The following is a 23,421-nucleotide window of genomic DNA, read 5'->3' on the forward strand; positions in this document are numbered from 1 at the left end:
GGAGGGTCCAGATCCCCCACGGCAGCCACCGACCACCCGATGCTGAACAGGCCCTTTGGGATTTGCCACACCAGCCAAGGGACCCCTCGGACTGACCCTGGCAGAGCTGCAGCAGAGCTGTAGGACACGGGTCACCATCCCGGGAGAGCGGGGGTGACCCTGCAGCCCCGGCGCTGGCGGCGGTGGCCGCTCTGCCCTTGGCGGCCCCGCAGCCCCAGGCACAGAGTGGGGCCAGTGCTGGAGCTGCAGGAGCTGCTCACCGGAGCGCAGGGACACCCGGTGCCCAGGGCCGCTCCCGGGCTGCTCTCACGTGTGGCGACGGGGAATGATTCATACAGACACGGACAGAGACGCACAGAGTTCTCATTAGCAGCGAGAGCAGGACCAGGCAGAGCTGAGCTGACTTTTATTAACAGTTCTCAATTCATAGGTTTACAGATACGGGGCTGGACCAAGAGGTCAGACAGGATGTTTTTTCAAAAATGTTATTCCAAACACACCACGCTCGTGTTGTGTCTGTTTTCAGTCACGTTCCCGTGCATATCTTGTGGGTGGTGTTCCGACCCACTCATTCCCACAACCGGGCCCAACATTCACACATCATACATACGGGGGCGGTTTTCTGACCCAAGATACCATTCTCTCTGGCCTGGGCTACCACTCCTTACACTCATAAAAAACGTACTTGTTTATGATCTGTCCAAGGCCCTTTAGGTGGAACCGCATGTCCTGCGGTTCCCACACTCACACCTGTGCCGGGGGCAGTGGGGATCCCGGCGCTTCCCGTGCCTGTGTCGGGCGCTGTGCCCCACACCCCACACCCCACACCGGCAGTGGGACCACAACCCCGGCAGCAGCTGCCCCGGACACAGCAGCGGGAGCAGCGCCGGCTCCAGCCTCTCCCGCTGTCCAGGCACTGAACAGGACTGCGATGGAGCGCCCTCGGCCCCCGGCTGTGGGGCAGTGGCGCTCAGTCCTGCCTCACCCCTCCTGCAGGGTTTGACACACACGATCGGTGCTCGGTGCACACAGCGGTATCTACAGCTAGCGAGCACGGCTTGTCAACCGCCCTCATGAACGGCAACAGCCTTTGTGAGAGACGTCGATCGATTGAGCTAACACTGAGCGGCAGAGCCCGTCTCCAGCTTATCCCCACGCAAAACCCAGTGCGCAAACACGGGCAGAGACACGCTGATCACGTTCTAGATCATAATAGTCACATTTGACAAAGGCATCGCTTATTTATTTATTGATTCATGTTTTCGTTTGTGCCTTTAAAATTTCCTTATTGCTTTATCAGTTACTTTATATTTTGTACTCCATGTTCTGAGCTCCTCACCGATACTGTCATGTGCAAGTTTCAGGACAAATTCGCTTCAGAGCTGTTAGACATCTGCAATAGCTGGGTTGGAATCAATGCAGTTACTCTGCACACACCGGAATACGGCCCTTTATTTCACAATGTCCGTCTCACCTGCACAGAAGGAAACATCGGGTATGTCCTGGTACTGCACATTAAATTAACCAGATCTCATCACAACAGATGGACTCAAAGTATCGGAGACACTGGGCCAATTGGCAGATTAACGGTTTCCATATCGAATACATCTGTGCTGTACTTGATGCCATTTTTAAACAGAAAAAAAAGGGAAATAATTCAAATTGTTTTTACTTCTCTCAGCCACGACCTCAGGGGCCTCAGTCACATCTTCCAATTTTATTTTATTTTATTTTATTTTATTTTATTTTTGGTGACATGGGCGGTTTTCCAGCAGAGCCGTCAGGAACACGCTTTATCTCAAGATTCTGAATAACTGCTGTGAAATTGCACCTTAAGGTGTGCAAGTGCCCTTATGAATCAGGACCAGAATCCTGAACTCCCAAATGAATACACAGTTCCCAGCATCAGAAGTAAGTTGGCAAACTCATTTAATAAGGAGGAATTTAACCTTTCAAAGTGTTCTGTGACATTCCATGCAGAGTACTGAAGGAACAACGACTTGACCCCTTATTTTGCAGCTGTGCTCAGTAAAGCCCCGTGCCCGAGGGACGGATCCCTGCTGAACTGCACCCGAAAGCCCCAAGTTTCCAGCGGTGAGATTGAACACACAGAACCGCAGCCTGTCCTCCCTGTGAGAGCTGGGGCTCTGCTCCAAGACACGACAAGATTTAGGAACGCAGTGACTAACTAGTGCTGATGACAGGAAAGTAAATAATTCGATGTTCCTAGGGTGAATAAAGTCTCTTCTTGCCCTGCAGGCAGCGTGGTGGCGCAGAAGACAACGTCCCAAAGACAACGTCGTACTTCCCCCCGCTCTCAGCTGAGGCCACTGACACATTGCAACAGAAATACCGTCCCTGTTCCCGCCTGCCGGGCTCTGCTCACGGGCGCTGCGCTTCAGCATAAAAGCATCTCTGTCCTTCCTGGGCACAACCTGCAAGGCCCCGCATCAGGTGCCTTGAGATCCTCAGCTGGCAGGAACGATCAGTCCGATGATCTGCCGTAGCGCCCCGGCTGCCGCAAAATGTCCCGTGCGCTCCCCGTGTCAAACGGCAACGAGCGCTCGAAGGCGCGGTACAAACCGGTGGGTGTCAGCGGGTCCCTCGGGAGGAAGGCTGGGGTGACAGGTGTGATCATCAGATGAAAGACCAAGACAACCATCAGCAGACATACATACATGATATGTACAGTGGCCATAGATGCATTTGCTCTATGAAGGAAATAATAACAGTTTAAGCTGCAGAAAATTATCAGACTCCAGAGTTTTTTAGTGCCAGGTGTCTGTAAAACTTGCCAGTAAAAAGAGAAGGAAATGTTCAAATGTGGGCTGAGCGAAGTGATGCAGCTGTCAGATGTGGTATTATTTCTTCACTCTGTTTCAGACAAGAAATGCAGAAGTATGCTTATATTTTGTACTATGTGCTGTGGACAGAAAATTATCGCAGTAGTGTTCGGTTTGGTTTGTACCTTTTCTCTCACTCTCTTCAGCTTTTCCAACAGAGCCACCAGAATCAAAACAGGGAGTGAAAGCACAGGTGTGGATTTAGTAGGCAGCAAATCCCAAACCTCTCTGTGGGGATTAGGCGATTTGGGCTTTCAGAGCGGGCAGAGACACGGCAGTGTAAGGAAACCCTGAACCCACCCAAACCATTGATTTTCAGTCTGTGGTCTGTGGGTTTTTATAAATCTGGAGAGTACTGCTATGATATCTCCAAAGGTATCTCAGAAAATGAAGCCCGTTGCCACTAAGCTTAAACTTACCACGGAGGAGGCTGAACCTCTGTAAGAAAACTATCGGGGGGTCCACAAGTAGTTAGAGGTTGAAACCCACTGCTCTGGTTACAAAGTCAGGCTGGCAGCCAGTCAGGTGTGTCGTGACGTGAGAAAAGGAGCGAACGCAGGAGGCTGCACGCTGCTTAAAATCAGCTGGTCCATACGGCGCACGAAAGGACCCCCCAATACTCCAGATACAGGCAGCTACACACACTACATTAGGCTGAATTAATTATTGGCTTGCACAGGAGGCAAAGAATGACCTTGGGACAGACAAGGAGATGAAGATGATGGTAGCAGCAGCAGCTGTTTTTTCCTTTGCTAATGTTCCTGTTCACTAAAATTAAGATGCTGGCTAGAACTGGGCTTTTGAAAAGACTAAAAATATTAGCAAGACTCTGCCGAAAGAAACAAGTGTGCTCCCCGCGCTCCTCTAACAGGGACCGGGCTGCTCGCCATTCGAATCATTAAAAGATAAAAAAGATCAGAGTGCTGTGTTGGGCTGCGAACCCCTCTGGTGTCGTCCTGGTGGGGAGGGCAGAAAGTCCATCAGCGGGTGTGCAGGGCCCCGGCGGGAGGGCCGTGTCACAGCACGCACGGGACCCGCCAGCGTCCCGGCCCCCAGCGGGCACGCCACCGGCGAGCGGCTACGACACTGTGGCTCCGGCAGCATCCGCGCTCCTGGGGTCCTTCAGGCCAATGATGAAACTATTGGTTCTCCTGGCCCCGTGAACCAGGGAGAGCACTTTGACTTTGTCCACTTGATGGCCCCTGGCTACAAGAAATTCAATGTCTTCTTCAGAAAACTCACCTGTAGGGGTTTTAAAAGAGGAGTTTGTAACTGAAACCACTGCTGCCGCTCATGCCAAGCTCTGTCCTAGCCCTGCTGGGGTGTACGGTGCCATGGAAGGGCCTGCGGCCCCCGGGGTCCCAGCTGGGCCGAGCCCAGCGCCAGGACCAGCGCTGCCGCCGCTCAGAGCCGGGCAGAGGGAAACAAGGGGATCCAGGAGACGATTTACAGATGTAGAAGATCCTCCTCTTTGGAAAAATGGGGAAAATAATTTGTTGGCACCTACTGTAGTCATTCGGCTTACAGAACACCAGGCTGTTGCTGCTCTTAGGAGCTTAGGGACAAATGACAGTATCAACAGTTACGAGTGAAAATAAGATGCAAGGCAACTCAGAAGTAACAGTAGTAAAACAAGTTGTCAAATGACAAACTTTGTGATAAGCCTTCCAGGTTCCCCTTCATGCATTTCTCAATCTCCCAGCCATCCACCTGAGGCTGTTTGCTCTCCTGCCTTCATTTTGTTTATTTGGTGGTTTGTCATTTCTGTATGAAGTGCCTGAGGACACGAGCTGGGGATGCAGCCGGACAAACCAAGCAGGCACACAGAAATCCCACAGTTATTTAAGCTCTACACAGTGCAGATATATTGCATAGATCTTGTTGAAGCCAAATGTCCAACCCCCAAAATTATGACCTTTTGAAGTTTCAGATTTGTTTGAATTACATTCTAGTTTCCAAGCCTGTGGGTCACACTCCACAGGCATTCTTAGATTTTCCTCCAAAATGTGAAATCCTAGAAACTTTGGCTATTTTGTGTCAAATTTAAACCGAATTTCACTTATGGCTCACTCTGGTAAGGTATGGGGCTTTGTAAAAACACCAGCTAGACCAAGACTTGCAAGAACAAGGACAAGAGCCGGCAGTGCCGTGTGCAGAGGGTCAGCACGGATGCTGCGTTTCCAGCACTGTCAAGCTACAAGCCTTGCTGCAAGCCTTGTCTTCTCCCCGGCTGGTGGAGTTAAGAGACATGGACTGGAAGGTGAAAGAATATCATTCATGGCAGCGGTAATAAAGTGTATGCAGAGCTGGCAGCTTTCAGGACCTGTCTGGGTGAAGCTGTGGTTGCACTCTTGCTTATTTGGATGTCCTCAATGGTGTAATACCAGATCGCCAAAAGGTTTTAAGGACAGCAGGAGTGCTACCAGGAGGTGAGCGGGACAGAGGGAGGGGTGGGGAGAAGCAGCCCACGGAGTTTGGACAGGCAGTGTTGGAGGGGTCAGGGAACGTTCCCAAGCCACGAGGGAGAGGGCTCGGCGAGCGCTGCAAGCTCTGTGGACACCAGGCTGCTGCTTCTTGTCTTCCCCAAAACCCCCTGCGCCCCCTGGGGACCCTAGACCACGGTGAGCTGTGCGCTGCTGTCCCGCCCCCACAGCGGTGCGCCAGGAAACCCGTCTCCTTTTCTAAACACCCTGGAGTGGTTGGCTGCACAACTCCCAGTGTCCATACTCACTGTCAACCTGCAGGGTGTCAGTCTGAAGCTGTGGGTGAAGTCGACCAAGTGACAAACTTTCACTCAGATTCTTGTTAAATGTTAACACATTTACCAAAACCTGCAATAGAATAAAAGATCTTCAATAATTTAAAAAAGTAAAGAGAATAGGAGAAGCCAGCTTCTCGGGCATCCCTCTCGTTGGCGGCTTCAACATTTGCAGACGCGGCAGGCAAAGAAGATTCTGAACCATTCACCAAACAGCATGAACTAACGCAGGGTTTCACACGCACAAAGAGACCCCTGAAATACAGCCTGTACGCTGCTGGTGGAAAAGCGGTGCCTTCTCGGGGCTGCCTGGACTTCTCCTCACACAGCTCCTGCTAACTTAGGAGACTGGTGTGTCAGAACGTGATGTAATCTCTAAATACATGTTTGTTACAGCCAAAAGCTCAGCACAAGACTTCTCCAAACAAAGCATTAGGAAGCAATGGTTGGCTTTAGTTTTGCCCTGAATAATGCCTTCCAAAAGGTAAGGAAAATGGGAGCCAGCTTCACTTGTGCCTTTCTTTTTAGCAATCCATTGTTGAGCGTATAATCACGCTACATGCAAGTACTTCTCATTATCATAAATCATAAATTAGGAGGAGCTGCCCAATGTCTAGCACATGCTGACGAGGGAGGAGTTCATTTGGGAATGCGCTAAAAGGAGCATTTCATAGGGAAAAGCACTAAAGGGCTGCCAGTCTCTGAACACAAAATGCTCCTGTTTCCCTGATGATCCTTATGAAGAGCTTTGAACAGGTATTAGAATGACACAAAACCATTACACATTTTGCCAAGACGCTTTTCCTCTATAATTGTGAGTGGTGCAACCAGGAAAGGTACAAGAGAAGTAAATCGGTAGCTCTGAGAAATTTGAAAACCCAAATGTGTGGAGCTGGTGACATAAAAGACTGAACTGGTGATCCTGTGGCCACCAGTTCCAGCGCAGCCGGGGATGCTGGGAGGGGAAAGTCTGTGCTGGGGGGGACCCTGCTCAGCGCTGAGCCCAGCCGCGGCTCCGAGGGGCAGCACCGACCTGGACAATGCTGCTCAAGGCTTTGTCCCCGTTGTTTGCTCCCAGACAAAGGTACGTCCCGCACATCCCCTTGGACGGTCTCACGATGGTGGGCAGCAGGAAAGACAGGGGCCGTTTCCGAGGCTGGATGAGGTTTTGCTGCAGTTGAAGAACAGACACACCAAAGAATTTCAACAAGGTGCCTAAAGCTTTGCTGGTGCTCAGGTTGTGCAGGTTAACTTCTCACTCTTTAGGCTTCAGCCAGCAATGGCACTTGTGTAGTTTTACAAGGCTGACACCCTCACTGCTGCGATAACGCGCTCTGATGTTAACAGGATTGTCCCGTTTCACACCGTGGCTCTCATATATACAGAAGGTATATAGAGCCATTTGCCCACTGCTAAAGTATGAGCCCAGCAGAGTGGGATGGTTTTACAACACGAGGCAAGAAGAAGCAGCACAGCAGCACTGGAAGCCACCAGTACTGGTCTGTAATTGTTTCATCCAAAAACCTGAAGATTTTTTTTATGCTATCTTTTAATTTTAAACCTGCAGAGCATCAATTAATAAAGAGAGTCCTTAATTCAAGTCGAGAGAAAAGGACGGTTGCTCTAAAGTGCATCTGGACTGCAGGGGAAATAGCCAGCTAAGATGTGCAGTATTGTTTGATAAAACTGCATTATAATAATAACTGATACACATGAAGCCTTCTGTTCACTCTGTTTCAGTGGCTCATATAATAAAAAAATAGGAGCTTTCTACAGACTGTTGCATCTCAGTAATTAATAAGGTATTAAACAGCCTCCCTGTTGTGGAGATGAGAATAAAATTGAAAAAATATGGTGCAGACAGCTCAACGTCATCTCATGTCATTCATTACCGGTCTGGGAATGGAGTGGTTCGTTGTTTTGTTTTGCCAGGAGAAGTCCAACATCTGGCTGTTCAGGAGCACTCCGGAGCGTGTCATTATTCCACTGCCAAACGGACGGTTCAAAGAACTGAAAGAGGCACAAAGAAATCTCATTAAAATCCTCCCAGAGGCTCTTGTACACCTTGAGGCTTTCACAGCTCCAATTTTTTGTCCCATCTTGGCTTGACAGAGACTCCTCAGTAGCTCTTCAGGGCTGGTTAGATGTGAGGAAAGCCTCCATGTACTTAGGAGCAGCAACCACATGGGCGACAGCAGCTCTGTCCCTCCCTGTGTTTAAGGATTCCCCTCTACATGACGGATCAGTCTCCACGCCCCCATCAGTCCTCAAATTTGGCCATGACCTCTTCTCCAGGGAGCAGATTCAGGCCAGTCCAGACATGTTTCGCTGTGAGAGGTGTAGGATCGCACAGGGCAGAGCATTCCTCCACTCCCCCATCCCTCCTCTTGCAGGACTGAGACAGAGCAGCCCAGCTGCTCCAGCTCTGGTCCCCATCCCGTCCTGGTGAACCTGCCTTCTCTCCTGCTCCCACCCTACGAGTCCATCACGGGGGGAGGAAGTGAATCCTTTACCTTACAGCCGCCACAATGAAGTCATCGGGTCCCATGACAAGGACCTGGCTAGCAGCGGGGCCGCTCTCCACCGAGAAGTGAGGCACATGGAGATCGGACGAGAAGGACTGTGAGTCATTAATCAGCTGGCGCAGGGAATTAGCTTCTGATTTGCTTCAGCAGTGAGGGAGGGAAAGAGGAAAGAAAGCCATGAGCCTAGGAAGCCAAACAGCTCTTGGTCTCTCGTTGGGAGCACATCTATTGGCTACTGCCACGAGGATGGAGCCAGACTCTTCTTGGTGGCAAACAATGATAGGACAAGGGGTAAAGGGATCAAGCTGGAACACAAGAGGTTCCACTTAAATTTGAGAAAAAACTTCTTCTCAGTAGGGGTGACAGAGCCTGGCCCAGGCTGCCCAGGGAGGTTGTGGAGTCTCCTTCTCTGCAGACATTCCAACCCGCCTGGACACCTTCCTGTGTAACCTCATCTGGGTGTTCCTGCTCCATGGGGGGATTGGACTATATGATCTTTTGAGGTCCCTTCCAATCCCAAACATACTGTGATACTGTGATACTGGTGGCGTGCCCCTGAAACGGGGCTGGTGCTGAGGACAGGGAGCTGCTCCGGTTCCCGATGGAAGGAGACAGGCTGGCTCAGCCCGTGCAGAGCGGCAATGCCGCCGAGCTCTGGGCTCTGTGTGCTGTGGCGATCTCAGCCGCACCGAGACGGGCTGGCACCCCCTGGCTGAGGGCCTGTCCTCCAGCAGGAGGGCAAGTCAGGGACAGCCTGGGGCCACCAGCCACAGATTAACCTGGCTGGGCTGAAACCCCCACCTGGCCTCTCCCGCACGTCTGGGTGTCCTGCAGGGGCACTGAGCCCCAGGGTGGGGAAGGGAGAGCCAGAAATGTGCATGAACGGTCATGACCATGTGGATGGCTGCTTATATGACCTGCTGAGGAGGAGTATTTAGAAGGGTGAAAAAGCAGGAGGAATCCTGAAGATGAAGCTGGTTCCAGGAAGCCTCCACGTGAGGACATCCCACAACCCACCCCCAGAGCCCCCTGGTATCAGCTGTGATCCCTGTGGACAAGTGAGCCCTAGGAGGACACTGAAGTGTCCTCAGTAGGACAGAGACAGAAAAACCTCAGGTTTCCCTGGGCACTGAAAAGAGCAAATCCAGGAATGACATCCAAACCACACACCTTGCAACTGTCACCCAGGCGTTCCTGCTCCAGTAGGGGGATTGGACTAGATGATCTTTTGAGGTCCCTTCCAATCCCAAACATACTGTGATACTGTGATACTGTGATACCCGTCAGCCTCAGACCTACCTCACCATGTCTTCTGCAGCGTGAGTGATGGACACATCACCAGATGGGTCTCCCAGGTTGCTAGCTAGACTCAGGGCTATTTTTAATGTCTACATTGAACACACAAAGAAAGAAAGAAAGAAAGAAAGAAAGAAAAAGAAAGAAAGAAAGAAACACTTAGGTGGCTCTGGAAATACAACTTTTCATACTCCAAGGAGGAAGAGGTATCTGGTCTCCTGGCATGTTGGCTAAAGGCTATGAAGAAAAATGTTTAAAAGCCTGGTCCTGGAAACACCTCATGCAAAGGGCTGCCACACGTGGGTATGGGGACCAAAAGGGCATCAGTTTGTCTTGGCAAACTGTGTGTGTGGGAGCTGAGTGTCTCCAGCGCCGTGTGAACACGGTGGAACATCCCTGGCAGGGGCAGACCAGCTGGCTCGACCCAGCTCCGTGTTCCGGCTGCGCTGCCAGCTGGCAGATGGGGTCACCAGGATGCCACTCACTTTCTATTTCCATTCCTGAGTGGAGATTACGGCGAATCCCAGTGGGACAGGGGGTCCTGGGCTCACCGCTGCCCCACTGGCCCAGCACCACAGCTGAGCAGAACTGAGCTATTCTGCTCACCAGCTGCTACCCACGCTCCTAGTTCTAAGTCATCCAAAGTGCTCGAACAGAAAGTGTTAGTCCCAGCACACTTAAGGGAACGATGGTTTAAAAAGCGGGAAGGATCTGGTTTCTCATACATGCAGAATCCTGGCTAAGCCAGTCCGTTAAAAAGGGGGAAGGAAGATGCCATTTCAAGACAGTTTATCCAGCCGTGCACAGCCAGAGACAGCCACGAGGAGAAACGTGCTCCTCAGCCAAGCCAGTTTGTGCCCAGCAGAAACACACCAGACTTTCAGCTTGCAGGTTGTGCCATTTTCATCCAAGCTTCAAGGCAGTACTTTGTCCTGCAGGTAGGTAGCTAGATGTGACATCTCTTTTGATACGTGCCACATATCAACAACTTATCCAGAAGTGTCATAATTTATCTTCTGATGTACAGTGTAGAACATTATTAACTTCCGGAGAAGGTGGCATTTGCATGAAACCGTCTCCTGACCACCACACCATATGGAGGATGTACTCGGTGGCCATGGAGGAGCTCCACTGCAGCACACAGACCATGTCCACCCCACACCCTGGCCATGGCTGTCCCAGGCCTGGACTACCTGGTGCTGCCCTAGCACTGAATCTCAGCTGCGTGTTCAGCCGTGTGATCCCAGCTGTCCAGGGTTACACACCTTCGGAAGTCACGGCCCTGTATCTGGAGGTTGCTGCTCCTCAGCTGGGACATGATAACCAATGGGTAGAACTGTTGGCCTGGTGCAAATGCAGTGCAAACAGATTCATCTAAAGCTTCCTGAAGAGAGCTCAAAAATAACTTAGGTGAGTCAACCTTCTCTGCCTCTGCGCAGGCCTGTCAGCGTGTAACACCTCCAGTTGTTGCATTTTTTATGAGAGGCAACGACTTCCAAGCGCCCACTGTTCTGTCTGCTACAAGGACATGGTGAAATCCTTGCTTAAAGTCCCCAACTCCTAAAATCCAGTGGTGGGCCTGATAAGCATCTAAGAACATAACTCTGCTTACAGAGCAGGAACCTGAGCACTTGCTTGACTTCCTGGGAAGCTGTAATGTTTTGGTAGGGCTGACAGCCCTGAATACTGGAAAATCATGATCTGCACCACGGAGATCATGAGGTTGGCTACGTGTAAAGATTTTTTTAACATACAAAGCCTTGCGTCAGTTTTCCTTGTCATCGCCACACACAGGATTTTGCTGCCTGCCCTTGCAGTGCCCCAGCAGCACTCTGCTGTGTCCAGCGCCCCTGCAGCACAAGAGGTGGAGGAAAGAGATGGGATCACCCCCAGCTGCTGAGGGTCATTCTGAAGAGACGATTGCACACAAGACATGGGCAAAAGCCACAGATTTTTTTCTTCTGAAAAAGCTCTGCCTAAGAAAGAAAGAGCTCAGCGGAGCAGGAGGCTCCAGCACCTGCACCTACCTGAGGCAGCAGCACAGCTCAGATTTACACCTTAGCAGTCTATTTGCTCATTCTCCTCTTGGAATTACCTACAAACATTTTTGCACAACCAAGGAATAAATAAATAATTCTCTAGCAGCACAAGAAATTCATCCAAATATTGAACCCGTTCTTACCTCTGCCATCCAGTGCAAGACATTCCCCCTGGATACTTGACTGGTGATGTTAAAGCCCTCGAGGATGTTCAGTGCTGTGATCAGCGCAGGACCTGCATGTGGAGGTGGGGGACTGAAAACAAGATGACCTGTGAAGGGAAAAAGAGAGGAATAAAGCTGCTTTTGTCAGATACTGTCCAGTTATAACACTTTCCCATAAGCTAGTGTCCTTGAGGACAGGGACACCTTTCCACATTTATGGGGAAATAATGGAAAGCAACATTATTTGAAAAAGATTTCCTAAAACACTCCTGTTGTATCTTTCTTTTTCTTTATGATGAATGAAGGAAGCCCAAATAAGGACGGTTTTTTTACATCTGAAACTCAGTTCTTGTTGGTTGGCTAGCTGGTTTCTAAACTGCAGTAAGGAAGAATGGAGATAAAATGGGTCTGCAACATTACAGCTATAAGGAGAATAAATACAAGGTTTTCTAGAAGAGAATGACATTTTAGAAACTTTTTGCATAAAGTAAGTTTTTCTTCCTCGTAGGTCAACTATGGGAACAGCCTTCAGACATAGATGCTGGCCTATGGTCCAGCTTCTATCTAGACATTGTGTGATCATTTTGCATCTTTACATTCTAACACTATCAAAACACCAGTGGTCACTATGAAGGAAAACACAGGCCCAAAGTGCTGGAAACCCCCTGAATTGCTGACCATGCACCAGTGGCAGCGGGCAGGGCAGAACCTCTCCGGTAGACTTTGCTGCAGGTGCCTCAGTGCGGCTTTGACTTCCATTAAATGCTGTCACCGCCCCTTGCCAGGCGGAGCACATTTTAACTGGAGCTGCATGGCAATGGGTCAGGCGTTTACCTCGATAGACCGTGTGGATGGGACTCTCCACTGTGACGCTGTAATTGCTGAAGTCTTCCTCCACCAAGACCCCTCCGTAGTTCTGGACCTGTGCGGGAGAGCAAAGCAGCGCGCCCTGAGAACGCGGGGTCAAGGCTTTCCACGCTCCTCAGGTCAACACACATCGCGCTGTCAAACAAACCGAGATTCTTGAGCCAAGTGCCAGGTTCCTCAGGATGCCGCAGCGCCCTGTGCGTCCATGGCCCTGGTGGCCTCGCTCACCACCTCCAAAAGCTCACCCGCCCCAGGGTGCTCTGAAGACGTCCTGCCCACCCGTGACCGTGGGGACTGGCGCTGCCTCGCTGCCTCCTCTCCCCAGGGTAGCAAGGATGAGTATGTTAAAGGTTATGGAAGCATTTGAATGCTATCAGGATAAAAGATACATATGGATCCAGAACAGACCTAACAGGTCACTATCCCTAGAAATCTTTAGCAGTCAATTTCCACCCTATATTTAATTATTTCAGGTGACAGTGGGTCTGCTGTACCCTTGGTCTTTCTTTAAGACTCTGTTAAACGTACATTTTGCTGGCCTTGATAATTGTCATGAATACAGTAAAGATGGGAAATCCCCCCAGTGCAGCTCTTCTGTGCCTGAGTCACGATGGGGACGAGGCGGGACGATGGCAGCTGCGCTCTGCTGGCTGGCCATGGCGCAGGCAGCGCTCTCAGCCCGCATACAGGAGCACTGTGCCCACGGGGGAACTCTTTCCTTCCACCCAGGAGAAGCCACACAACCTGGTGAGAGGTTCTGCTGGGGTGAGTTGCTGCCATGAGCCCTCTGGATTTCCACCCCCAAAATGGGTAAGAACAAATAACCTGTGCATGCTCTGATTTCCAGGCTAGCCAGCTAACTCGGCAATAAAAATTCTTTGGCAGAAACAGATGAACCACTAGAGCAGAGAAGCTAATGCATGGCACGTTGTGGGGGGCATGTCAAACCACCCCAAAGCTGCAACAGAAGATGGAGCCCCTGCTTGGGATCCCTGTCCCCTTCCCAAGGTCCCGCAGAACAGGCCGGCTGAACCCCCGCTGAGGTGCGCAGGTCCATGCCAGGAGCTGCCCCCCCGAAACCCGGGAGAAGTGGAGGGGAGCGGGGCAGGAGGAGCCTGACGGCTCCGAAAGAGAAGCCCTGGTCTGCCACACGCCGCTGGCATCACCTCAGATTCCCCAGGGAAAACTGTTTTGCACCTGTGTCCTCCCATCACGGGATGGAAACAAAGGGTGGGGTGTTTTGGAGATTTACTTGATTTCACCACATTGACGCCCTCCCTTTGCTGGAACAATGAACACTCAGCCCTGCTCTGCAACCAAAGCTGGAATTATGCACTTGATCCCGGAGCTTGCCAGGGCCTTTGGTGTTGCAACTCCGGGCCTTGCTCCTCCAGTTTGTGCTTCCCCGCAGCAGCCCAGCCAGGGCAGCGGGTGATGAGGGCTCACCTGTGGAGATGCACAAGCTTGGGACTTGGCCTGTTCCTTGTTCTCCACCTCTGCTGTGGCCAAAATGAACCACAGGAGGAGATTTCCAAACACAGAGCTCACAAATGTCTCAGGCTCGAGCTGAATGAGCCCATTCCAGATTACCAACGGCGTGCTGAAGGTGCATCACTTGAACTGTATTGGTAGGGAAAAATAGTGCCACCAACGACCCTGACTGCAGCTAGACAGCAATAAGTTTGGGGTTTCTTTACCAGAAGAATTACTTTGTTTGTTGGTGCTATTTTTTCCAGAGCACCTCTAACAGCAGGAGTCAAACTAGGGCAACCCTAAGTGGGACCAATCCTGCCTGATCCTCTGCTCACAAGGCTCACAGTTTTATTTTTAAACCATCTTGCTGGAGTCTATATCTTACAGTCCCAATAACAACCAAAATTTGTGTTTAACAGTGGGGCACCTCTAGTTATGGGGAAAAAATACCAACACAGCCTAGAGGGGATCTTGAAATTGAGACGAGCCTTCAAAAAACCAGTCTGTCCTGGTCACAGAGGAAATGGAGGTTTCACTTCTGCAGGCTGTGGAAGTGACCTGTGTGGCACTTATACCACTGCAGTGACAGGGACAGGAAAGAAAAAGGAGGCTCCATGCCTTTGTCCCCATCGTTGTGCTGACACTCGGGTGTGCCTTATCTCCAGGTTGTCACCTCGGGCAGGTGACGTGGCAGGCGGCATCCGCAGCCCAAGCTGTGCCATGCTGTGTGGGCCAGAGACAGAGACAGACTCACCTCCGAGATCATCTCCTGGGTCAAGTTTCCGCTGTAGAAGGCTGAGACCCCTTCTGTCCCCACCAGCTCCAGGACGGCCGCGAGGTCCAGGCGCCTGACGAACATGCCCGGCAGCAAGGGCTGGCCGTCCGGCAGGAAGATCTCCCGAAATCTGTCTGAGCAGTTCAGGTCCTTCAGTTCACTTATGGCTTTGGCTGCGGGCGAGAGGGAGAGGGACATCCAGAGGAGCCAAGAATGCGCAGGGGACCTGGAGCCACTGTGTGTCTGATGGGGATGTTGGAGACTTGCTGCTGCCTCTTGCCCTAGTACAAAACTTGAGGGAGACTGAGGGGTGACTCATTCATGGGGATCAGTATGGAAAGGGTGAGTGTCAGGAGGATGGAGCCAGGCTCTTCTCAGTGACAACTAGTCAAGGGGCAATGGGTGCAAACTGGAACACAGGAGGTTCCACTTAAATGTGCGAAGAAACTTCTTCCTGGTGAGGGTGTCAGAGCCTGGCCCAGGCTGCCCAGGGAGGTTGTGGAGTCTCCTTCTGTGCAGACATTCCAACCCGCCTGGACACCTTCCTGTGTAACCTCATCTGGGTGTTCCTGCTCCATGGGGGGATTGCACTGGATGAGCTTTCCAGGGCCCTTCCACCCCTGACATTCTGGGATTCCGTGAGGCTGGGCCGTGCACCCCTGAGGACCAGGAAGGAACCCCAGAGGACCCTGTGCCGTTCCCTGGCTGGTCCTGGACTGCCCAGCGTGGGCTGCTCTGACCTGTCCCCGACCAGCCCTGGGAAAGGGCTCCAGCTCTGCTGCCACCACGCTCCCCATTGCAGTCTGTGGCTCACACGTTGCTCAGCTCCCACCACCACCCACCTCCACGTCCAAAGAGCCCTAATTTACTATGAATAATGATCTACATTCCCAGATGCCACATGCAATGGCTCCCCACCAGGTACTCACCCAAATCATGTGTGACATTAAACCCCTCCTGGGCGACTCCAGCCACAAGACCCAGCAGCTCGGACCACGGGAGTCTGCCAGAGGAGAAAGGACAAGGAGAAACGTGCCGTGCGCAGCAGGGCAGGGTGCTGGGGAGCCCACGCTGGGCTCAGCTCTGTGGTCAGGGGGCTTCTGAAAGACCAGGCTGTGGGCCAGCGGGGCCAAAGGGAGGACTGAGCTTTCAGTGGGTTGTTTCTTTTTAGCAGGACCATCATCAAATGCTCCATGATGGGCACAAGAGAGGAAGGTCGGCACAAGGACAGGGGAAGGGCCATCTCCGGAGCAAAATTTCAAGCCAGGCCCTGGCCTTGAGCAAATCATTCAGATTTCTCCATCCCTGTCCCATCAAGGACAGCCACACTTCTTAAGGTCCAGCTAAAGAGACAACGAAAGTGCAGACATGCATGAAAGTGTCCTGTGCCTGTTTCTAAAAGAACATTTATTTTCCATATTGTTAGCCAAAATTTTTCTTTGCAGAAAACCTGACCAAGCTTTTGTTAAATGAAGTACTGAAAAATGAACATATTTTTCAACACAAGCCTCCAAGCACCCCTTAGCTAATGGTTTTGACTGATGGCTGAGAAGGTGGTCTGACGGTGAGGGCCTGTGAGCTCCAGGTCCCCTGTGGGGACCCCGGGGCACGGTCTGTGCGGCACAAGGACGGCTCGCCTGTGCCCGCCTCGTCTCTTACCTCCCGTGTAACTGGTGAGCCTGGTGCAGTCCTTGTATCATGCCTGGCACCCCCACGAGCAGACCTGGCTGTACAATAGGAAGGACAAAAAGGGATTGCAAGTCAAGAAGATGCAAGTCACATTCACATGGTCTATAGGAGCGTGGAAGAAGTCTGGAGCAACACACTAAATTAGGGAATAAAAGGTTTTGAAAGGAATGAGGCAAATTCAATCCTGTTCTCAATCCAGTTTGGTCAGGAAAGATAACTCAGCAGAGCAACACGGGATCGTGCTCCCTCCTGCGGCCCTTGTTCTCCTGGCTCCCCAGGGACGTGGCCCTTTACTCCCCAGCCCTGCAGGCTCCAGGTGGTTTTGCGCTTCCAAAGAAGCATTTTCCCTGGACTCCACATGTCTGCAGGGCCCAGGATCTCCCTGGTGGTGGGAGAGGCCTCCTGCTGCTTCCCCGTGCCAGAGAGTTATGGGTAGAGGAGAGCTGGAGACATCAGCCAGCTGCAGCGCTGGAGGGGTCGGCATGGGACACCGCTGCTCACCTTGGTGTCCTTCTGCAGAACCTCGTCCAGCGGGATGCCCAGGGGAGCCATCTCACCGAAGTCGATCACCCAGCTCCTGTTCTTCCGGATGTCGTGGACCAGCATCACCCCCCCCCTGCAGCGAGATGGGGTCACAGCCGGCACAGCTGCCCCTGCAGCAGCCGCTGCCGTAAAGCCAGAACAAAGAGCACGGGTGCCACCGGGGCCGGGGCCAGCCCCAGCGTGACAGGGCCATCGTCACAGGTCCCCAGGCTCAGCAGTGACCCGGGGCTGGCCAGCAGTGCAGGGGAACGCTGCTGCCCTGCCCCAGAGAGCGGCTCAGGCCAACCAGGCAGCCCTGTGCTGAGCCTGCAGCGAGGCCGGAGCAGCCCCTGCCAGCCTGGCCAGAGGACCACTGGCTCTGTTCCACCGTCGGGCTGGGACTACCTGGGATTTTCTTTCTAATCTGAGCAGTTTTGCAACAAAACAGGGTTTTTGCTTACAACAGCAGCCTGTGGCACAGCCTGGAGAAGCTATCAGGTAACAGCGTTTTATGCAACGCTCCCGAAACCTCCCGGAGAGCAGCGCTCACGTGGATGCCACCCTGGGACAGAGTGTGAAGAGGCCACCTGTCACCAGGTGCTACCCCGGCTGCTGCCCCACACCCGGCTCCAGCCTCAGCCCGCTGCCACAGCCGGAGCAGCGCTCACGGAGGGCAGCTCTCAGTCTCTGAAAGAGATGGGACCGAGCCCAGTGTGCTCCCAGCTCCCAGCACACTCGCACAGGGGCTCGGCAGCCTGTGGTCACTTTTTCAACCCTCTTGAGCCTGAGGCTTGGGCTTTCCTGGCAGCCACTGCGGCAGACACAGCTTCTCCCTCCCTGGATGCCTCCATCCCTCACTGTCAACTGGACGCACATGAAGGGTCCCTGTCCCTGTGCAGATGTGGACACATCCACCGCCTGATGTCAGAGACCCAGTGCCACGTGCTGGGACATGGGCTACCAGGAGGCAAGTCTCAGCTGATGGGGAAACCATCTGCTTAAGAACAACCACAGAAAACATCACAGGGGAGAATGACCAACACTTACCCGCCGATCCCTGACGTGTGGGGGTTGACGATTCCTGCGCAGAGGGCCGAGGCGATGGCTGCGTCTACCGAGGAGCCCTGCTTGTTGAGCACCTCTATGCCCAGGGCCGTGCAGCGGGCAGCGTCTGTGACCACGGCACCGCGGTGGAAGATCTGCCGGACGAGGAGAGCGGTTCTGCCCAGGGAGGGGTGCTGGGGCCACCCAGATCTTCACCCAGCTCCCTGGACCTGAAGCCTGAGGCCACTGCCAAGGCTGTGGCTGATCTGCATTTCCAGGTGCCTCCAAAGGCAGGTGGGAGTAATATGTCCCTTGCCCCCCCAAGGCAGCAGTGGCCGCTCTGCATGTAGCCTTGGCCATCAGCTCAGCCGGCTTCCAACAGCAGAGGTGCTGTGCTGCTGGGCCATGTCTCACCCTGTCCTCCGCAACCCCAGAGCAATGGGTGACAGTGTGCTGTCCCTGCGCTGCACAACACGGTCACTGGAAACAGGAATACGGCTGCAAAGAATGCAGCACTGCCCAGCACCACAGCATGTTCTCATCCTGCCCTGGTGCCAGTGCCACCACTAATGCAGTCACAGGAGGTTATAAAAGGCTCATTTTAACCCTATGGTACAAATTGCAGCATCTCAGCACGAGCCAGCGTGGCTTTGGGAATCGTGAGGACAGAGGGGCGCGGGCAGGCTGGGGGCAGGACTGGCCCCTCCCGCAGAAGGGCTGCGTTGCACAGGCTCCCTCGGGCGCTGCACCCCCAGTGCTGTGTTCTGCGTGCCAGCGAGAGAGCAAAACATTTAAAAAAGCAAATCCCTTCCACGCGGACCTGCAGGCAGCTCTGCCTTCCGAGCAGCAGGCGGAGAAGGTGACGGTAACTACTGGCTGCCCCTTGGCCCTTCTCAGGCTGCAGCGCCTGGCAGGAGCTGTTCTGCAGGTACAACCCCACGGCCATGCTGCCTTTTCTCGGCAGTTTAGCACTGCAATGAGGGACAGATCAGCAGGACGTTTAGCTCTGTTTTCAGCTATTGCCCTGCTTGGTCCTGGATGGATCCTTCCAAAGGTGAGTCTGGGCATACAGATCCACAGACCTCTCTTCAAGTCGAGATACATGAAAGACTCCCACTGCTTAACTAAGGGTTGCTTTGCGAAAGCATTCACATCTGGCTCAAACCACAGCTGGAGACACAGCAGCGGGGGTGCCTGTTTCCTCCTGGCAGCACCCCAAAATCCGCCGGGCACAGCCACCCATGCCCTGACCGCGGTGCTGAGAGCCCAGCTCTCGAGTACAACCCCCAGCCACAGGGAAAAGCTTTCAAGACAATTTGGAGTGGAATCACAGAGACCCAGAACCCAGGGTCTCACTGACACCAGCCGGGGCTCACCAGCACTCACCCCACTAAACTGTGGGCAAAGTGGAAAGTTAGGGAGCTTCTCCTATTTTTGGGGCCAGAGCCCAACCCCAGAGGCACTGCTTCATCTTACCTGAGGGTCCCCAAAATAGATCTGCATGATCAGGGCCACCGTGACCCCCATGGCGAAGGTGAGGCAGGCGGTGATGATGACAGTCAGCCCGTCCTGCCGGCAGCTGCAGTCTCCAGAAAAAGGGTCCTTGCTGGTCTCCTGGAGAGGGGACACGTCCTGGCTGCCCATCTCTGACGAGGACGAGGGCAGGCGCTGGAGACGCGCAGACTTCAGGAAGGAGTCTGGGTCTTTGTGAGCAGCAGGGAGAAAACAAGTGTTAGTTATTGAGCAACACGGGGCTCTTATTGCAGTGTTTACCCAGCGCTAACGTTACGTCGTGCCCCGTCCAGCAAGGTTATTATCTTCCCTATTGATTCCAGCTCGATAGAGAATTTCTGGCTCAGACACTGCTCTGGGCTGCCTTATCAACCCCTTCCGCTAGCTCTAGTCAGCTCAAGCTGACTTCCCTGGAGATTAAGAAGGGTGAAAAAACCTGAATTTTTCTCCATTTCAGTCCATCCACCAGTCTTCAGTGACAGGCCCACAGTTACTGCTCCGTTTGGATGGGTTCTTAACACAGCACTGACTTGCAAACAGGTCTCTGAAATGCATCAGGGCTGAAGAAGAGGAAATTAAGATATTAAAATAAAAAATCCAGCAGCCTTATTGGGAACTACTCTTGAGCTAGAGCACCCGAGCAAGATAGAGGTGAAGCAAAACGTGTGGCCCGGGCACAAGAAACACCCCTACGGAAGCCGGCAAAGCGGGGCAGAGAGGAGCAAACCTGCGAACCAGAGGGCCTCGGGGCGTCCGCCCGCTCTGACGGCAGGATCAGCTCTGCTCTAATTTCTCGCTTCCTCCGGCTGACAGGGCCCACTGTGAAATCAAGCCGCTCGCCGAATGCCCAGCTCTGAGATGGCAAGTGCAGCGGGGCAGGGTTTTGCTGGGCGTCTGCCGGGTGGCAAACAGTGCGTGGCAGGATGAAAAGGTCTCTCTTTTGCTCTGAAAGATGCTTTGAACCTCTGCTCGCGCCAGCTCCTTTGCGGCGGGGCGGATGCCGCCCGAGCGCGCCCTGCCCGCGCGCGGAGCTGCTGCCGCAGCCCTGGGGACGTGCCCATCGCTGCCGGGCACCACAGGGGACACGCAGCTCACGCACCGGCCAGGGCTCCTGGATGAACGATTTCAGGGGCTGCTGGGAGCCAGCGGTGCTGCAGTGCCCTGTGCATCCATGCTGGGAAGAAGAGAAGAACCCAGTGGAAAAGACAAGATGAGAAGCTTGTCCCTCCACTCGGGGGATGTTTCCTGGGTTTGGGGTAAGGGACAAGGGCGTGAGCAGGATATCGTGCATCCCCCGTCACCCCACTCCATCTGCTCTGGTGGGCAGCACCTCCCTGGGGGCTGCAGCCCTGTCCTTGCCATGACATTAGCAAGACCTCCCGGGTGCAGCTGTCCTGGGGCCAGGCAGGGAGTCAGTTTTTCAGTGAATCAGGAGTAAACCCCCTGCAGCCAGGGAATCCCCTTTGGGTGAATTTAATCTCATTTATGCCGTGGTGATTTAAGAGCAGGACTGGGAAAGGCTCAGCTTTCCCTGCCCGCACCTGAGCATGCACGGAGCCCCTCCCTGGCACGTCTGGTCTGAGTGAGCTGGGAGAGACCTGGGAGGGGGTGATGGGCTGGCGTGTCCCTGCTGGAGGCCATAACTGCCCTGGCAGGGGATGCCACTGGGGAGCAATGTCACATACGGCTCCTGGCACCCCCCCAGTAGGGAACAGCCCCACCAGTGGGGAAACAGTGAGGAGTGAGCCGGGCTCCTCTGCACAGCCCCGCCAGGACACCATCACTCTGCTCTGCTCCCAGAGCGCTGGTGACAGGCCAGCCCAGCACGAGGGGACACGAACATCCAGAGAGCAACCAGGGGAGAGGACAGGCCACAGCTCTCCAGGGTGGCCTTGCCCACCCACACAGAAATCCCTTCGTTCTCCACCACAGACACCCCGCGTGGCATTGGGCAAGTCACTCAGTCTCTGTGACCCCTGGCACAGCGTGGGGAGAGCAGTGCCACAGCCTGGGGACGGGAGGGGCTGGAAGGGGTCAGTCGGGAGCACAGAGGGCAAGGACCAGCTCGAGAGGCCAACACACAAGTGACTGTCCCACCACCGACATCCATGCTTGAAAGAGAAGCCACCAAACACAACTTGGTTTCTGTGGGGGCTGTGAAGGAGACATGGCTCCAACAGGGGAACCAGGGTCACCTCAGCTCTGGAGCTGCTGCGGAGGGAACAGCAGAGACTGGAGCTGCTCACAAGCTCTGGCAGGTGCTGCAATGTGGGACCATTCAGTCCTTTCGGGGTCTGTCCCCAGCACCGACAGCACAACAGGGCTCCCTCCTTTCAATGAGATCTTCTGGGTGGTAGAAACCTAAGATCCTCGTTCCCCCCCTGCTGGTCTGGCAGATAACGCAGCATGCAGAAACAGCCGGATTTTGCAACACACATGCAGGGTCAGATGAGCGCGAGGTTCCACATGGCAGGAGGCAGCAGCTCCTCCAGCCGCCCCCCGCGCACACGCCGGGGAGCCTGAGACCCCGTGCCCAGCGGGGCGGCGGCACGGCCGAACTGCTCCAAACTGCTCGTGCTCTGCACGCCAGCCAAGAGGCCTCGTGCTTTCGGGAGAGCTGCTGCCCCGAAGCCGCGCACGACAGCTTCACCCCACCAGTGCGGGATGGCATGGGACAAGAGCGGCCGATGGGGACTGCACCCGGCGGTCACAGCGGGACGGGGCAGAGGACAAGGGCTCTGCTCAAACGCGGGGTTTTGGGGTCGGCAGGGCAGACGCCTGCTCACGGGATATGAAGCAGCCCCGGGGATGAAGGGCAACGTTCCTGGAGAAACACGGCATGAGGGAGAAGAAACGTTTCTCTGAACTACTGAGAAGGAAGCAGTCAATTAGAAACAAGCAAAGGGTTTTCTCAAGGATCAAAGGACCACCTGACTTTATTACCCCGCGCTGCTGGGGGAAGGGATCGCTAGCTCCGTGCCAACCCCCGGCACCTCCCGCTCCCCCCATGCCCGCGGCCCTGCAAGGTAACCGAGGGGCTGGGGACGGGGAGGAGCCTGGCGGGCCCCGCTCTCCGCGGGGGCCGGGAGAGCGAGCAGCGCCGGGGGCCGGTCTGGAGGGTGGGGGGGCTGAGGGGACCCCTGGCCGGGCGTGCCGGGGCCGCGGGCGGAGCGGGGCTCGGCGGGGCCGGGGACATGCTGCGCCGCGGGCGGGCTCGGCCGCCGCCCCTCACCCGTGTCCTGCTCGCCCAGGAACGCGTCCTCCTCCTTCCGGGCGCGGAGGCCGCTCTCGGCCGCGCCGCCCGCGTCCTCCTCGGGCAGCCGCGGGAAGCTGGTGATGCTCATGTAGTCCACGGGCGAGCCGGCGGCCAGGGCCCGCTGCCGGCCGCCCCCCGCCTCCGCCGCCACCGGCACCGCCATCGCCGTCGCTGCCGGAAGGGGCCGGGCCGGGGGCCGCTCGGCTCCTCCCCGCGGCGGGGCCGGGCCGGGGAGCGGCCGGTGCCGGAGCTCAGGGACGAGGGCGCTGCCGAGGCCGCGGCGGGCAAGCCGCCCCGGCCGCGGACGCTGCCCCACAGCCCGGGCGCTGGAGCGGACAGCAGGTCCGGGGGGCTGGGGCCGGCGGGGCCCGGCTCCGTGGCTCGGGGCGGCTGCAGCCGGTGACGCTCTGCGGGGCTGAGCTCGGCCCGGCTCCGCACGCTGGGTCAGAGCTGGTGGCCGGTGCGGAGGGACCAGCCCCGGCCTCCTCGGGCCAGCGGTCCCGGCTTCCCGGCCCGAGCCTCCGGGGCAGCTGGGTCGGACATTTCCCAGTCCTGCCTGCAGAAGGCTGAAAGTTTCCCGAGGGACGCGCGTGTGCTTTGTGTCGTTGCTTATTCAAGCCAGCCTCTCGCAAGGAGGCTCACACGCCGCCATTTCAGC

General features: G+C 54.7%; 1 protein-coding gene across 4 annotated transcripts; it reads right to left on the bottom strand.

Moving 5' to 3' along the window:
* Positions 1–1,912: 1,912 nt before the first annotated feature.
* Positions 1,913–22,968, bottom strand: GGT7 (gamma-glutamyltransferase 7). 4 transcript variants are annotated; one of them, XM_065032712.1, is made up of 17 exons: positions 22,740–22,923; positions 20,235–20,681; positions 19,944–20,067; positions 19,472–19,698; positions 17,999–18,150; positions 16,931–17,045; positions 16,400–16,467; positions 15,670–15,743; positions 14,720–14,913; positions 12,460–12,547; positions 11,605–11,732; positions 9,426–9,514; positions 8,115–8,267; positions 7,494–7,611; positions 6,635–6,772; positions 5,575–5,674; positions 1,913–4,085 (listed from the first exon to the last, which is right to left on the bottom strand). In XM_065032712.1, the coding sequence occupies exons 3-17, from the start codon at positions 19,957–19,959 to the stop codon at positions 3,922–3,924; spliced, it is 1,824 nt and encodes a 607-aa protein (XP_064888784.1). In that variant the 5' UTR covers positions 19,960–20,067; positions 20,235–20,681; positions 22,740–22,923; the 3' UTR covers positions 1,913–3,921. The 4 variants fall into 4 exon arrangements, with proteins under 4 accessions (XP_064888784.1, XP_064888783.1, XP_064888782.1 ...); XM_065032711.1 differs by lacking the exon at positions 20,235–20,681 and having other exon boundaries at positions 22,740–22,931; XM_065032710.1 differs by lacking the exons at positions 19,944–20,067; positions 20,235–20,681 and having other exon boundaries at positions 1,913–2,874; positions 22,740–22,968.
* Between the last annotated feature and the right edge of the window lie 453 nt (positions 22,969–23,421).

The sequence above is a fragment of the Columba livia genome, chromosome 16 (genome assembly GCF_036013475.1).
Source record: "Columba livia isolate bColLiv1 breed racing homer chromosome 16, bColLiv1.pat.W.v2, whole genome shotgun sequence".
NCBI lineage: Eukaryota > Metazoa > Chordata > Aves > Columbiformes > Columbidae > Columba > Columba livia.